Genomic DNA, 16,169 nt, shown 5'->3' on the forward strand with positions numbered 1-16,169 from the left:
ATGCTGTGGTGACTGGATGGTGAGAACCCAAAGCGCTCTCCCGGGCTGGGTCTTTGCCCCACCTCACTGGTCCCTGAGGCAGCTCTCTGGAACTTCTGGGCTGTGTGTGCATGCTGAAAGCGCTGGCCCGAGTTTTCCACATTAGCCCTCTTGGAACTAAAATCAAGAGGCTAGAAGGAATCTCCATGGCCCAGACTTGTAACTGGATTTAGGACTCTACGGAGAGCCCCTCTTGTTGTTCTGTCTTTCCCTTGCCCCACCGCAGGCTGCCCCTCCTGGGGGGGAATTGTAGCTTCACCCACCTTCTGTTGAATTTTAGACCTTTTATCTGTTAAATAGGGAGTGAGACCTAACTAGGCAAAATTTGTTTTCAGAAGCAAACCAGATAAAATATGCAAAAGTGAAGTATAGTTTCCTGCCCCCTTTCCCTGAGGGTGCACCTTCTTTCCTCCTGGGCTGTCCCAGCTGCTCTCCAGTATTTCCTTCCAGTCATTTAATTTGAAAGCACCTCCATTTAGCACTTACCACACTGCATTGGAGTTGTTCACCATTTCATTTTAGAAAATGCATCCTCTGCCAGACTGCACTCCTTAAGAGGAGTGCAGAGCAGGGGCTGCACTAAGAGGAGGAAATTTTTCACTTGTCCCAAAGTATATGCTCTACAATTGATTGTTAAATGAATAAGCGTCAATGATATTTATCTTGAATCACCCAGGACCGTGCACACAGGAAATAAGGAAGTGTGTGTGTGTGTGTGTGTGTGTGTGTGTGTGTGTGTGTGTGTGTGTGTGTGTGTGTTAGGCAAGGGGGAGGATCCACAGTGGGCAACTATGCCAGAAAAGTACTTTAAGAGGCAAAACATCTGAATTGGAGTCTCAGCGCCACTCTAAAAGAGACCTGGGGTCCAAGCTGCCTGGGTTTATTCACCTGTATAATAGGATTAAATACGGATTAACAGGGATAAACACCCGCTTTCAGCTGTAAGGGAAAACGCTTTGGAAAGGGTCTCTCTTTCAGTGGTCCCCGGGCGGAGTAAGGCGAGAAGCCGCCACCTCCCCAAATTATCACGGGGGTGGGAGAAGCGAGGAAAGACTACCCGCTCCACGTGCGACGATTATAGTTGCGGATCCGCACCCCCAAATCCGGCGTGTAGGAAAGTCCCACCCGTCGTCAATGATTCGTCTGAAACAAATGGGCGCCCAAGCCATCCGCATAGATTACTGGTTAATCATGCTGTCAGTCTGCAGGGCCTTGTGGAGGCCTATGGGAAATGTAGTCCGGCCAAGCCCCAGTCTTTCTGGGGCTCGCATTTCCGCTTCCGGTGTTTATGGCTTTCCGAAGGTCGGGACTTGGGCTCTGGTCTCGTAGTGGGAGTGTCGTGTGGGGACTTTGCGTGCCCACAGAGAAGGTACCGCGGAGTCGGGGACCTCCAGTGGTCGCAGGGCCTCGGCGGACAGGAGCGGCCCTCACCTCGGGCCTGGGCCCGCGCGGGCTGGGCGTGACCGGGCGGAGACCCCGGGTCCCGCGTCCCCGCGAGCAGACCCCGGGGCAGGATGCGCCCCTCATGCTGGCGGCGTCCTCCTTCTCCCTGTCCACCTGGCCCGGTGGGGATGACCCTGGCCTCGTAGCCAACGAAGCGACCCTGTCCCCAGGACCCGCGTTTACCCCATAAAGCTTCTAAAGAAGGTCGCCCGCGGAGCAGAGTAGCCTTCCAGTGTAAGTCACGCTCTGCGGGCCAGTCAGCCGGTCCACCGTCACCGGGCTGAGCCACTGCCCATTTCCTGCCAGCTTTGTGACCTTGGGCAAGGTCCTGGGGGTCTCTGAGCCGTGACTGCCTCAGCTTTGAGGGAGTTGAAGCCTGACTATCTCTTAACTTTCGTTCCAACTGTAACATCCTGTGAGTCTGTGATCTTATTATCCTTGCTGTTACATCTTGTAACCTTAACCAGGGTAAATCTCCCTGTTTGGGAGAGAGTTACGATGCCAAGACTGAGGAATACAGAGAGGGCCCGCCCAAATCTGAGAACCCACCCAGAGGCGAGGAGAGTTGAGGGTTGGAGCGGTTGAATCTCTGACGCTTAGAGCGGGCTCCACTCAGGCTCTGCTCTCCAAGGTGCTGCTACCTTGTGTGCCGTCTGCCTCTTGTACTGCATGTACTTGGCAACACTCTGAAGACCAGTGGCTTGGGAGAATGAGCAGTTTATTGTCCCCATTATCTCCATCAGCTCATCCTCATTCTTCAGTATGGATCATTGGCATTTTCTTGGCGCTAAGTAAATCGCTATGCAAACACAGCTTCACGCTCCTCTGCTTTCCAACCAGACCACCAGCCCTTGACCCCTACTGTCAGACTTCTGGAGCTGCGTCCCCAGTGACAGAGGGCTAGACTCCATGGGCATCAGGACATGGGGAGGGAGGAATAGGAAGATTTTTCTTCACCTCAATCCCACTGGGCTAACCCTTGTGATTTTCACTAGAATTCACTCTGTAATGTATGTCTCTGGCTCTAGAATTTCAAGTTCTACTTAGACTCCTATCTAAAGGTGGCTTCCCAGTGAAGTAAAGGAAGAGGTTTGAACTTCAGGTCACAGCTGCAGGGTTCTTCTCTGATCTGAACAATAGCTGTAGCTGTGGATGAACAAATCCAGACTCCTCAAGTACAAGAAGAGCTCCAAACAGTGAAGCTGAAAGAAGATTCCCACTGGGAGCAGGAAATTTTCTTTCAAGGGAGTATCCCTGAACCAGAGACCTGCCAGCACTTTTGGTACTTCCACTATCAAGAAGCATCAGGACCCCGGGAGGCACTCCATCCAACTCCAGAAGCTCTGTCATCAGTGGCTGAGACAGGAGAAGTGTATGAAAGAGCAGATCCTGGAGTTGCTAGTCCTGGAACAGTTCCTGGCTGTCCTTCCCCAGGAGATCCAGATCTGGGTTAGACAGAAACATCCAGAGAGTGGAGAGGAGGCAGTGGCTCTGGTGGAAGACTTGCAAAAAGAACCTGGAAGACTGGGGCTGCAGGTGAGATATGGAAACTTAGTTCTGAGTAGTTAAAATAGAGGAATGTGAGAGACAGAGCCACCTTGGGTTGCCAGCAGTATGGGTGATGTGTACACTTTGCTGTTGGTGTCGGCATGGAATTTGCTTATTCCCTGGGCCTGGTAGCTGCAACTTTCCTTCCATTTTCAGACTGACTTTTCAGAGGACGCACAACATTGGTTGCTCTGAGTGTTGGTCCCCACCAGTAAATAAGAGAATTGTTTAAAATAGTTTGAGCACCACTCTGATCCAGGAGGAGCAGATACAACCTATTTTCTCTTTGGAGAACAGCTCTCATTCAGCAGCAGCCAGCCTGAAGCAAGGGGTTTCACTGGTCTTTATTGACATTTTTGAACCTTTAGGTCCTATTGCAAAATAGCTGCCTTGTTGCTTGCTCTCTCTGTATTGTTAGTTTTGCCTAGAGGTTGACAGGAGCAGCCCTGGGAGAGCTGGGTGGGCAGATTGCAGTGGGCCTGGGTTCCAGATCTTATCTCCATGGCATCTCCCACACATCCACATTCCTTACTGCCCCTGCAGTGATTTGCATAAGACTGAGTTCCCCCTTTGCTTCTTTATGTCTGGGGATGATTAAGTTTTAGTGCCTACAGAATTCTGACCATTTCCAGTCCTTGAGCAGGGACAGGAGGTGCTGTCAGAGGAGAAGGAACCCTCAGGATCGGTACTAGGTCCCCTAAACATCCATCTGAAGCAAGCACAGACAGAATCCATGTATCTGTTCCAGGCAGTGGTGAAGAACTCACAGCCAGAACCAGAAGACCAAATGAACCACAGCCCCAAGGTAAAACTTGGATCCTTCCACGAGAGCGGTAAGCAGCAGCGGTGTAGGGAGGGAGAAGGGACCCTTCTGTGGGGAGGGCGCGAAACCCGCTCTGAGTGCAGGAAGTGGGGTAGAGGGTACAGCTCCTTTCCCTGGGAGGATGTGGCATATAAACTGAGGCTGACCACATGAATCTGTGGAATCCTCAACAGGCACCTCCAAAGGGAAGAAGAACCTTGGTCGGCATGTTTTGTAAAACTACACAGCAGAGCTGGTGGCACCTCTCCTTATGTGAGTGAGACCTTACTGGTCCCAGGAGGTAAGGTGTGGGTACCAATTTTAGGCCTGGGTGGTAGGAAAGGCACAAGGTAGGGCTAAACTAGAGTGCGGTAATTCCCAAAACAGGTACGTGTCCCCAGACCAATTCAGATGATTCACCTGTGTTATCAAAACTGAAGAATAAAAGCATAAAACGCTGACGGTCAGTAACGTGGATGGATATGGAAGGGAAATCTGGAACTCTCCTTTGAGAAATGTGTTGTTTTGCTTTTTCACCAGTCCTTCTTTGATGGGACAAAGCAGACAATAAGAGGAGGAGGAAGACTCTTCTGTTTCCAAACCCGATGGGCTGGTCCCTGGTGGGGGGGGGGCCAAGAAGCGTTCCCTCTAATGGCTCCTTTCTCTCCCCCGAGGCCTGCCTGATTCTCAGGCTCTGGCTCTTTCTCCAGAGCACAGCTGTGACCAGGGGGGGCCATAAGCAGCTTCCAGGTGGGCCAGACATTCCTCTTACTCAGGTCACCTTCTACTACTGAGTGGGGCCCTTTGCACCAGTTCTCTTGCCTATCGGAAATTACAAAGGAACTTTACCCAGCGGGCAGGCCCAGTAACTTTATAGATGAGGCTCCAAATTTCATCACCTTGAAAAATGTTGCCCAAATCTCCTTCCTTGTGTAAGGCAGCGCCACAGCTGAGGTAGTGAGGGGTTGTATTAAGTCATTCTTTCCTTGACTCTAAGATTGCTTGTTTGTCTTAAAAGTAATGGCTACTTCCTTCTTTCGGTATCTGGATCTCGTCCTCATAGTATGCAGGATTGTGTAGTGGGAGAAAAACAAAAGCTTCAGATTCAGACAGTCTTGAGTTCAAATCCCAGCTCTGCCGCATACTAACGGGAATTTTGAGCAAATGTGAAGTTTCCAGTGCAGTGCCTGGTGTTCAGTAAATGGTAGCTTAGTTCTTCCTTTGCTTTCTCTCTTCCCTGTCCCACTCATTGCATTTATTTATTTATTTTAATTAATTAATTAATTTATTTTTGGCATGTTGGATCTTCCCAGACCAGGGCTTGAACCCATGTTCCCTGCATTGGTAGGTGGATTCTTAACCACTGCGCCACAGGGAAGCCCACCCTTGGACTTTTTTTTTTTTTTTTTTTTTGGCGGTACACGGGCCTCTCACTGTTGTGGCCTCTCCCGTTGCGGAGCACAGGCTCCGGACGCGCAGGCTCAGTGGCCATGGCTCATGGGCCCAGCCGCTCTGCGGCATGTGGGATCTTCCCGGACCGGGGCACGAACCCATGTCCCCTGCATCGGAAGGCGGACTCTCAACCACTGTGCCACCAGGGAAGGCCCCCCTCCCTTGGACTTAAAAAAAAAAAAAAATCTCCTCTCCCTGGCATATAAAGTGGTTGGGATTATTAAATTCACCCAACCATTATGTCTTCTTCTTGTCTCCCTGCAAACAGCCTTTCCAACCCACAGCCCCTGTGTGAGCTCCCATGTGGAGCAGGAGGAAAAGCCACAGAGCCCAGGTCTTCAGCGCTCCAGAGGGAAGGAGAGTGTGAGACTCCCTGGTGGGTTGGGGCAGAGTCAGGCCTGGCCAGGTGCCCATCTTGAGAAAAGCCAAGATGGGGGATGAGCTGGAGTGGCAGGGCCTGGAGGATGAGAAGGTGGCAGGGATGCATTGGGGCTACGAGGAAACCAAGATTTTCCTGGGAATTCACAGTGAGTCCTGGATTCATGAGAAGCTCTGTACGTGCCATGGGAACCGCCAGGTGTACCGGATTGTGGCTGAGCAGCTGCGGGAACGGGGCTTCCTGCGGACCCTGGAGCAGTGTCGCTACCGGTTCAAAAACCTCCAGACTACCGCAAAGCCAGGAGCACCCACACTCCAGGCACCTGCCCCTTATACGATGAGATGGATGCCCTGATGAGTCCCTGGACCCTGGCCAACACTTTTGATGCCTTTGAGGTGGCAGGAGGCGTTCTGCGGACTAGAGGGGACTCCAATGAGAACCAGAAGGCAGTGATGGGATGGTAATGAGGTGACAGAGGAGCCCCAAGAGGAGCCCGGGAGCCTCGGCCCCCAGGCTTTGAGGGGGTATCCCAATGGTAAGCTCTCTTCCCCGAAGTGCACTTCAGAACAGTGGGAGAGAGGAAGCCCCGCGGGAAGATTAGGGACCGTGAATCAGGAGACATGCTTATGTCTGTCACTCTGGTATCACTAGTCTGTATGTGAATGGGCTTGTCAGGAGGAAAATCGTTGATTTCTATAGAGGAATACTATTTACAGCCGATCTTTAAATACTGATAGAAACCAATAGTCCAGGGTGACTCAGGAAGATGATTTTGAGGATTTTGCTCTGCTTGCCAGCAAAGGGATCTCCCTGCCTGCTTTTAGTAACAATATTAGAGAAACAGGAGAGTTACTTAAAGTTTCAGTTGTTTGTTTCCACCTAAAGTGCCCCATAGGTGTGAACTCTGCATATATTATATATAACAGTCTGCCACTTTAAAGACTTGTCTGTTCCCGGGTACATTGGTTAAACACCCTGAGCCCCCATTTTCTTATCTGCAAAATGGACACAGTGATGGTAACTACCTCCCTGGGTTGTTACATTGTTTGCATTCAGCAAATGTTAGTTCTCATTGTCATTGTTATAATTATTGTTAAAATACATAAGCACATTGCCCTGTATGCTGAACTTAAGGGGGAAAATTTCCTAAGTCATTAACTTTTTCTTCTGAAAACTAGACCTTTCTGAGGCGTGCTTCCATTCTCATCCCACCTACCACTTCCACATATGAGAACAGAAGGCAAATTACGTAAGAACCCCATGTCCCTTCTTGCTTTTCCTTGGGCAGGACCTCCAGTTCCCCCATCAGATGGGGTCTCAAGTCTGGAGGGAAGTGAAGAACTTTGGAAGGACAGTCTCCAGGATTTCAAGGAAATTTGGAAAACTTCCTGTGCAGGTGGGAAATGAGTGAAAGCTAGTATCGTACCAACAAAGAAGTCAGACCTGTAATTCTGAACATGGATGAGCCAGCACTGGGCAAGGGCGGGAGAGGAACCCAGGCACTTGATCTTCCCGGGTTATTGTTCTGTGGTGCTGAAACCACAGGAGTTGTGAGAAGAACAGAAAAGAAAGCCTGGTCTCTTTAGTTACCTTGGAATATGTAGCTATAAACGAAGTATTAGTGTTTATGATTTCTCTCTTAAATTTCTATCTGAATTATAATTTTAATTAACTATCACTTAACCAGGTTAGTAGAAAAAGGGAACATGGATGACCCTAAATTAAAACTACAGTCAACCTTAGATTATTGAAGGGGTGAATTTCTCATGATTAAGATGAGCTCCCTTCCGTGGTGGGGCTCAGTCATTTTGCTGGAATTTCAGGTGATCTGGTAAATAGAACTGTTCTCCTACTCAGGTTCTAGACCGACTGAGAGAGACATGAGTAAGACATTGAGATCAGAATGGCAGCTTTCTAAATGGTGGAGCTCTTGAGGGTGTGGCTTAGCTGTGGGGTCACACAGAGCCCCAGAACTGAGCCACAGGCAGCACTGGACAACCACCACCTCGCCCTGCAGGGATAGAGCCTTCACTGCTGATCTGAGCCACGTACACCAGCTGCTTGTTAACCAAGGAGGTCATTCCTCCCACCTGTAAGGAAGGGGATGGAGAATGGCCAGGAGAATTATTCTAAGGCACATCTCTCTACCCAGAAGGCAGTATCAGGAAGAGAAAGGTGGCTTTTTAGTACCGATTGCCAGTTCGTAGGTGATGGGAGGAGAGGGGGAGCTGAGCTTGGCGACAGAGCCTCTGAGGAGGGGGGAGCAGCTCTGACTGAAGAGGAAGAAGTGCGCCTGGACCTGCCTCCAGCCTTTCTCCACATGACCTTCCTGCTTAGAAGCTGGGGGAGTGAGTGAGGCCTGGATGTCTGCTGGTCTTGACAATGGTTCAGCCATATTCCAGCTTATTTGTTCCTGGTTAATGGAAAATTGATTAAGGTCTGTCACCACCAATAACTTGTTTTTAAGTGACCAGTAAGGACCTCTTTCACATTGTTTCCATTCTTCTGAATCAGAAAGTAGGTAACCTTTGCAGTTTCATTTCATTCTTTCAGATCTTGAAACAAGGACAGAGAATGAGGAGGATTCAAGCCAGGACATTTCAGAGGCAGTAAAACTACCTGGGGTGTTATTAGGAAGATCCAGCGTGGATGGTTCCCAATACCTCAACTGGAGGAAAGACTGGGAAAGTGAATATGGGGCAGAGAAGCAGTGGGAAATATCCTTAGAAGATGGACAAGAATTGCTCTCTCCTCCAGAAAGAGACCTAGGTAAATTCATAGGTCCTCAGGGAACCTATGTTGGAGAAAAACCCAATATATGCTGTGAATGTGGAAAACATTTCAGCCTGAGCTCACACTTAGCTGTCCACAGATTAGCCCACACTGGAGAAAAGAAACCCTATAAATGTGGCCAGTGTGGGAAAAGCTTTGGCCAAAGCTCATATCTGGTTTGCCACCAGAGAATCCACATGGTGGGGAAGCCCTACAAATGCCCCAAATGTGGGAGAGGCTTCAGTGATCATTCTGACCTCATCACACACCAGAGAATCCACACAGGAGAAAAGCCCTATAAATGTGGGGAGTGCCGCACAGGCTTCACGCAGAGCACAGGCCTTATTATGCACCAGAGAATCCACACAGGAGAGAAACCCCGTAAGTGTAGTGAGTGTGGAAAGAGTTTCACCAACGGCTCGCGCTTGAGGACACACTGCTGAACGCACACTGGCGAAAAGCCCTACCAGTGCCCCGAGTGTGGGAAAACGGTCAGTAAGAGTTCCACTCTGACCAGCCATCAGAGGAGAGAAACCCTCTGAGTGTCTGGAATGTGGGAAACGTTTCAGTGACTGCTCAAACGTCATTACCCACCGGCGAATCCACACTGGAGAGAGACCCTATAAACGTGGGGAACGTGGGGAGAGCTTCAATCAGAGCTCAGGTCTTATTACTCACCAGAGAATCCACACGGGAGAAAAACGCTATGGATGTGCTGAGTGTGGGAGCCAATTCAACAATAGCTCACGTATTAGTGCACGTCAGAGAGCCCACGCCGGGGAGACTCTAGGTGTAGGGGACCTATCTTGAAAACACTGCAGAATCTACCCCCAAAACGGGTTTGTATGGCCCTTGATTCTATACCACGACACCCACAGGAGAAGGAGAGAGAGCTCAAAACCCAGTCCAACAGACCGTATTTTGTTTCTCTCACTCAGTACCCGCTGGGCTTATGAAATACCATGCAAGGCTTTCCTGTCCATGCTGTTAAAATGGAAGCTGATTTCCAGAGGTTTCAGAGACTCGTTCTGAATCTGACTGTATCACCATCTCAGTGTGTCTTCACTGTGATTCTGTGCCTTAATTTGCACAGCATGGTAATGTGAGGGTGAGATCCAAATCCTCCTTCCAGGCCGGAGGCGGCTCTGCCCTCCCGTGGTGATGGCATTAAAGATGTAGAACCAGCAGTGGCTGAGCAGTTTACTCCCGGCACTGGGCAGCTAAACAAGGATTTGTTTATGAACTAAATACATTTCTAAAGGTCTTCCCCTGTTCTCCCTCTGGGAGGACTGGAGCCTCGGAACTGTCTGTGTTTCCCTACATCCCCTGTCTTAGATTTACATGGAGTTACTTGAGAGGAAAACATTCTGTTGGGTTATTTGGAGGAGGGAAGAGGAGGAAAGATCAATGCTAAAGGCTGACTTTCTAAACCATACCATACCCTACTCTTCCTCCAACATATTAGGTTGAACCAAGGGAGATTGCCATTTTTGGTCTATAAAACTAGCGATTTCATGATTCAACCGAAGTAGAATTTTTGCATGGTTGAATCACTCCAAACTGCCAGCAGGGCTGCTGCAGAGCTTTAAAGCTCATACCGTATCCTACAAATGTGAGACCAGGTCTAGAAGATCGTGAACCAGGGTGATAAAGTGGGTGAAGTCTCTTCTGTTTGTAAATATGTCCAGAGCAATAACTAGGAACCATGGCGTTGATTAAGAAGACTCCTGGTTGGAGGAGTTACCGCTCTATCACCTGCCTCTGACGAGCTCACTAGTTCCCGTCTGTGCTCAGGTGTCCAGGTCCGACGGGGGAGGCCAAGTGCAGGTCGACAGGTTCTGGAGATTTGGGTATCTCTCTGGGAGCAGAGTCCCTGGAGGGCCTCTGACATACACAGCAAATGGTGCTTGGAAATAAAGGGAACACAGTTTCTCCCTCTTAAAATAATTTCCTTGTGTGTTTGATTTTAAAGGATTTTCCCACAACTTTCCAGAAACCCATCAATTATAAAACAAAGCACAATCTACACATAGTACAGTTTTATCTAAGTAGATTTATAAAGTATGATTATGAAGTAATTAGTCTTTCTTTAAAAAAAACATAAAAGAACTTATCTAAATAAGTATCTGTCAAAAGTAGTCATTTTGATGCACTGTGGACTTTATATGTTGTTGCCATTGTTGAAGACATCCTTTGGGTTTTCCTTTAAGAACTGTCTTCAAGCCACCTTAGAAAGCCTCGTGTCCGTGTATCTCCAGCACACAGAGATACACGTGGGGAAGGCTGGATAAACACTGACAGAAAAGACAGTTTGCTTATTGTCTAGCCTGATCACCTCCCTTATCCACGAGAGGTGACTCTGCCCAGTATCTCCTTTCCAAAAAGGGACTGACATCCCTTCAAAGCATGTCAATCTGCTGCCATTGAGGAGACTTTTCAAAGAGCCTTTTTTGGAAGATGGTTTTTCCAGGTATCCCTGGGAGTTCCCTGGTGGGCCAGTGGTTAGGACTCCACGCTTCCACTGCAGGGGGCACGGGTTCAGTCCCTGGTTGGGGAACTAAGATCCTGCAAGCTGTGCAGCATGGCCAAACAAACAACAACAAAGGTATCCCAGAAATCTGAGCTTAGAGTTTTTTGTGTAGCCAGGAAATAAATCTGATATGGAATATTTTCAATAATTTCACTCTTTTCAATGAGAAAGTCTTCACTTAGGTGGAAATTCATCATACTAAAACCTAGTGTAGCTCTGCATTATAAAAATACTTTGGAAGTAACCAGATTTCCTTTTAGAAAATTTGCTATCATACTTTGGAATGATCCAGAAGATTCAAATATAATACCCACACAATTTCATCTCACATGTGTTTTTCCCCTTAGCAAAATAAGGGAAAGTTGAGCTGGAGATTGTATATATTTCATATGTATTTTATCATCCTTAGAGCAATGTGACATGTTAGTTGCTTTAAGTAACGTTTGCTGTTAGTACTCCTACATGGAGTACTTACAACAGTGAGTTAAGTGTGGGTTAGTAGCTGCATGGAGATGTTTCCCAGTGAACCAAATGTAATATGATGATTTTTACAGCGTCCTAATTTTTTATTTGAAACTGTAGCCATCCATTCTCTTGCTCAAAAGTGTTTTGATTTACCTTTTCGCCTGCCACTGTGCTCAGCAGGAGCTAAGCTCTGGAGGCTCTTATTTTTAACTCAATTCAAACTCATAATTATGCCTTTAAAGTATCTGAACCAGACAAGCAGGGTGGCTTTTGGAAGCTACTTGAAAATCCCTCAAGAAAAAGAAGTTATAACTGGGGATGCATAAAATTCACTTCTTATAAAAGTTGCAATTAGGTGACACAAATTATGCATTGCCAAATTTTTATCGAAGAAACTCATAGCAAAAATACCTGTCCTTATTCTCATTTACAGATAGCAAGAAACACCAGGGTTGGGTCTCAGGGCACTGATCCTGCTTAGACAAAGCTGATGCAAAATATTAACCCACCAAATAAATGAATTCTAAGTGAATCCTGTGAGTGGAACGGTCCAAGGGAGAGACATTTTAATCAAACTTATTATGAGACTCTAAGCCCCAGGGCAGAGACTTGTGTGAGACTGATGTCTCCGAAGAGTATAATAAGCCACGTGGGACTTGCAGACACCACTGTCTGGTGAGCGTGACCCAGGCCTCCCAGCTGGCTCAGCCCAGGGCAGGGGGCTCCCACTCGCCTGCCTGGATAACTTTGCACCACCCTCAGAGAACATGACCTTCTCCCTTCACTTCTCTTCAACACAACTATAATCAGTCCTCCAGTCAAGAACGCAGAGTGAATATTCTAGTAGGAGCCAAGTTTTCTGATATTTCTTGTGTGTCAGGCCTCTAACCACATTATTGCAGGGGCTCATTTACCCATTTCAGCCACTTCATGAGGTGCTACTATGATTAGGCCCATTTTACAGAGGGGGAAACTGAACACAGAGCTGGGACTTGGGCCCTGAGCTGTCTGACTCGCAACCGTGCAAACTGTTGGTAGCTACAGCGTATGTGGGGTCGGGCAGTGAAGTCAGTACATAAGGGAATTATTGTGTATGGTCCAAGTTAGTCTGTGGACTCCCTTCCATAGCCCATTAGGGAAGGGCAGCCTCTCTCAGGCCTGCGAGGTGCTTGAATGCTGAAAGCCCATAGGACAAGGGCGCAGCCAGAGGAGGGCTGGAGTGGGGCTGGGCCTTCTATAGCATGGAGCCCTGGCATCCACTTTTTAAAAACTGTGGTAAAATAAACATAATCTAAAATTTACCCTTTTAACCATTTTTAAGTGTGCAATTCAGGGGCATTAAGTACAGTTGCACTTTTGTGCAACTATCACCATTATCCAACTCCAGAACTTTTTTATCATCCCAAACTGAAACTCTGTATCCATTAAACAGGAACTCCCCATGCCCGCCTCCCCCAGCCCCTGGCAACCACCATTCTGTTTTCTGTCTCTATGAACAGGCCTATTTTAGGCTCCCCATGTACGTGGGATCATATATTTGTCCTTTTGGGTCTGGCTTAGTTCATGGCATCCATTTTGCCCAAGTCTAAGGGTGGCACTGGGCAGAGAAGATCTAAACCACTCATTGGCTGGCTACACTGAAATGAATCCAGAAAAGCAGATGAGCTCTACAGGCAGGCTGCCGCAGGTGTGAGCGCTGTATCACGTGCCCTCGCTCTTCCTGCCTGGAGGAGGTCTCCACCCCCTCTTCCAGGCCATGGCCGCGGCCAGCCGCCCTCTCACGCCGAATCCTTGAGGGACTCCCAGCTCAGCGCCTGGGCACAGCACTCAGGGCCAATGCTGACCAGCTACGGCCCATTTTCTCAGCTGCAGTTCCAACTTCCTGGGGCTATGCCTTTTTCCACTTGTCCTTTCCTTTGCTGTTTCCTCTGCCTGGAACACCCTACCCTCTCCTTGGCCTGAAGGAAAGATGCAACCCAAATATCACCTTTCCTGATCACACCTGGTCTCTAGCCAAGCGGAGGCGGATACTCAGCCCTCTGTGCTCCTACAACACACGACCCCTTCCCTCTATGGGTGTTCCCCCCAAATCCCCCACCAGTGGGGCTATATTTCTATATCTCCGTATCTCCTATCCCAGCATCCAGCATGGTAGTCGGCGCACAGCAATACTCAGTAAATGCTAGTTGAGAGAATCAGAACCTATAGCATCACCTCCTTCTCCCACGGCTGTGGGAACACCTGCTTCCCTCCCTAACCTCCAGTGACTCGACTCGTTCATAATAACCAATCACGGAGATCATGTGTGGGAGGGGCGATTCATGTTTCCTTCATTCATTCAACCTGTGCTGTGCTCTGTCTCAGCCTGCCAGTTTCTTTCTCACCTCTGCTTTTCTCCACAGGTGTCTCAGTCTCTGAGGAATGGCCTCTTCCACAGACCCTGGTTCCTGCTCCCCAGAAACCCAGCCCCACCCACGCGGAGCCGACCCTGGCCCTGACTCCATTCTCCCTGGTGGACTGGAGTTCTGTGTTATGTAGTTCAAATTCTCTGAGAGAAGTTCAGATTGGCTCATCCTAGTGAAAGGATTTGGGTCCCTGGGTCACACGTCCCTCCCTGGGCCAAGCCGCTGTGGCCGGGCGGGGGTGGCTGACTCACACTTTCAGAGGACCTGGAAGAGTGGGAGGCAGTTCCAGAGAAGGGTCTGGGCTGAGACCCTAAAGACACAGCCTTTAAAAGTACCCCTTGCTCCCCTGGACACGCCTCAACATGCCTCCTCCTCTGGCCTGGTGACACCCTTCTCACCTTGACACATTCTGTTCTGGAACACATCCTTCTGAGCACACATATGCAAGAGCTGCCCCAAATCGAATTACTCACCTTCTTTACGTTGCTATTCGCAGGGTTTCTTGCTTGCTCCTCTTTCATCCTCTCTAAATAGCTGCTTGGTCTTTCTTGTATCCTTGAGCTTTTGTGAGGCCAAAACAGTTCCTAAACTTTCTCTGCTGTCCATGCTGCTGGGTCTTCTGTCCCGCTGCCAGAGTGGATCCTGTGCTGATGTCAACGTGAGTCGCTTATTTTCTTTCGGTCCCTTAAGGGGTTCTCTGGGGCATCTTCCTAGAATTGCTGAGAGAACCCCAGGAGTTCCTCCCTGTGGAATATGTCCGTTCTCAAAGAAGCATTTTGGCAGTCGGAGGTGGGGATTTGTGCTTGTCATAAAAATTGGGGGCACACCCGGTGTGCAGTGACGGGGGCCACGTAGATGCAATGCAATTGTTGAGGCAGTCCTGCACTAGAGTCCTGCCGGGCATTCTTGGAGGGCGGTGATCCTCAGCCTGGTCCAGACTTGCAGCGTGCGCATCACCCGGGAGCTTATCTGAAGTGCAAATTCTCCAGCCCCACCCTCAAACTTGAGGTGGCTTTTTAATGTGGTGACTTGGCTGGGCGGAACCACATGCCCCAGAATTCACTCCCCTGTGTGTTTCTGGGTAGAGTGGACCACGAGAGACGTTTCTGAGTGAGACGTGGTGGGTGGAAGGGAAGCCGCAGCCGTGCTGGTTTTACGCTCGGGCGTTGGGGCAGGTGCGGCTGTGACTCACCGGTCAGTGTGGATTATCTACCTGCAGCTGCTCCACCTTCCCGTGACCTTCCTTAAGCTTCTCCCACCCCTAGGCCGGGGGCGTGTTTAGCTCAGTGATGAATCGTGCAGGTGACCTGCATCAAGACTGGAGACAGCGAGAGTTGACAGGTTCCAGCTGGTCCTTGCCATCCCCTTCCTGCCTGCCCTGTGGGCCCCAAGCTCCAGCAGCAGATGGACAGGAAGACAGCAGCCTTACAGAGACTGTGGGCCCAGCTCCCACAGGTACTCCGTGTGTGTGTGTGTGTGTGTGTGTGTGTGTGTGTGTGTGTGTGTGTGTGTGTGTGTGTGTGTGTGTGTGTGTGTGTGTGTGTGTGTGTGTGTGTGTGTGTAATAACTCCTATTGGTCTGCTTCTCTCACAACACCCTGGGTAACATTCCTACTGATCAGAAACTCTGGGAACGGAGCCCAGCAGTTTGTGTTTTAACCAGTCCCCTAGGTGATTCTTATGCATATTACAGTTTGAGAACCACTGATGTAGGGGAAAACCTTTTTACAATTATGTGTGCCTAAAACCTAACTTTTTTTCTCTCTCTTTTTTAAAATTTTATTTTATTTTTATACAGCAGGTTCTTATTAGTCATCAATTTTATACACATCAGTGTATACATGTCAATCCCAATTGCCCAATTCGTCACACCACCCCCACCCCCGCCGCTTTCTCCGCTTGGTGTCCATACGTTTGTTCTCTACATCTATGTCTCAATTTCTGCCCTGCAAACCAGTTCATCTGTACCATTTTTCTGAACCTAACTTTTTACAAATACACAAGGAAAGTTTTGCACAGTTTTAATACACCTGAATTTCCCAAAAACTCAACTACTGCGTAAAACTGGAGAAAACAGTACTTTCTTTTGTTTAGAACTTTCCAAAGAGTTGTTCACCAACTCAGAAAAATCACGTTCTTGACTCTTGGGTGTTAGTCACAAATGCAGCACACCAGTCTGGCTGTATAATCATGGCTGTCCTGCTCTTGATGATTTTACTACATACACGCAGGCATCTGATTACCTCATTATGTGAAAGAATGAGCATTTACACTGAAATACAGAATCTTTTGTATTTTATTCCCTTATGTTTTAAAGTGATTTTGATATTAGGTT

At 48.6% G+C, this 16,169-nt stretch overlaps 2 protein-coding genes across 2 annotated transcripts in view; both read left to right on the forward strand.

The window, feature by feature from the left end:
- Nucleotides 1-10,382, forward strand: part of ZSCAN2 (zinc finger and SCAN domain containing 2) — a 36,784-nt gene extending 26,402 nt beyond the window's left edge. Inside the window, 2 exon segments of the mRNA XM_067697570.1 lie at nt 8,520-8,958; nt 8,960-10,382. Coding sequence (XP_067553671.1) covers nt 8,520-8,958; nt 8,960-9,245 — 725 coding nt within the window. The 3' untranslated portion in view covers nt 9,246-10,382.
- LOC137207063 (putative SCAN domain-containing protein SCAND2P) lies at nt 1,981-9,622 on the forward strand. The gene is given in 5 exon segments (XM_067706452.1): nt 1,981-2,053; nt 2,623-2,807; nt 2,809-3,018; nt 3,779-3,863; nt 4,507-9,622. Coding segments are annotated over 5 exon segments (618 nt in total). The 3' UTR covers nt 4,572-9,622.
- Nucleotides 10,383-16,169: the final 5,787 nt, after the last annotated feature.

This window comes from Pseudorca crassidens, chromosome 1 (assembly GCF_039906515.1).
Source record: "Pseudorca crassidens isolate mPseCra1 chromosome 1, mPseCra1.hap1, whole genome shotgun sequence".
NCBI classification, from domain to species: Eukaryota; Metazoa; Chordata; class Mammalia; order Artiodactyla; family Delphinidae; genus Pseudorca; species Pseudorca crassidens.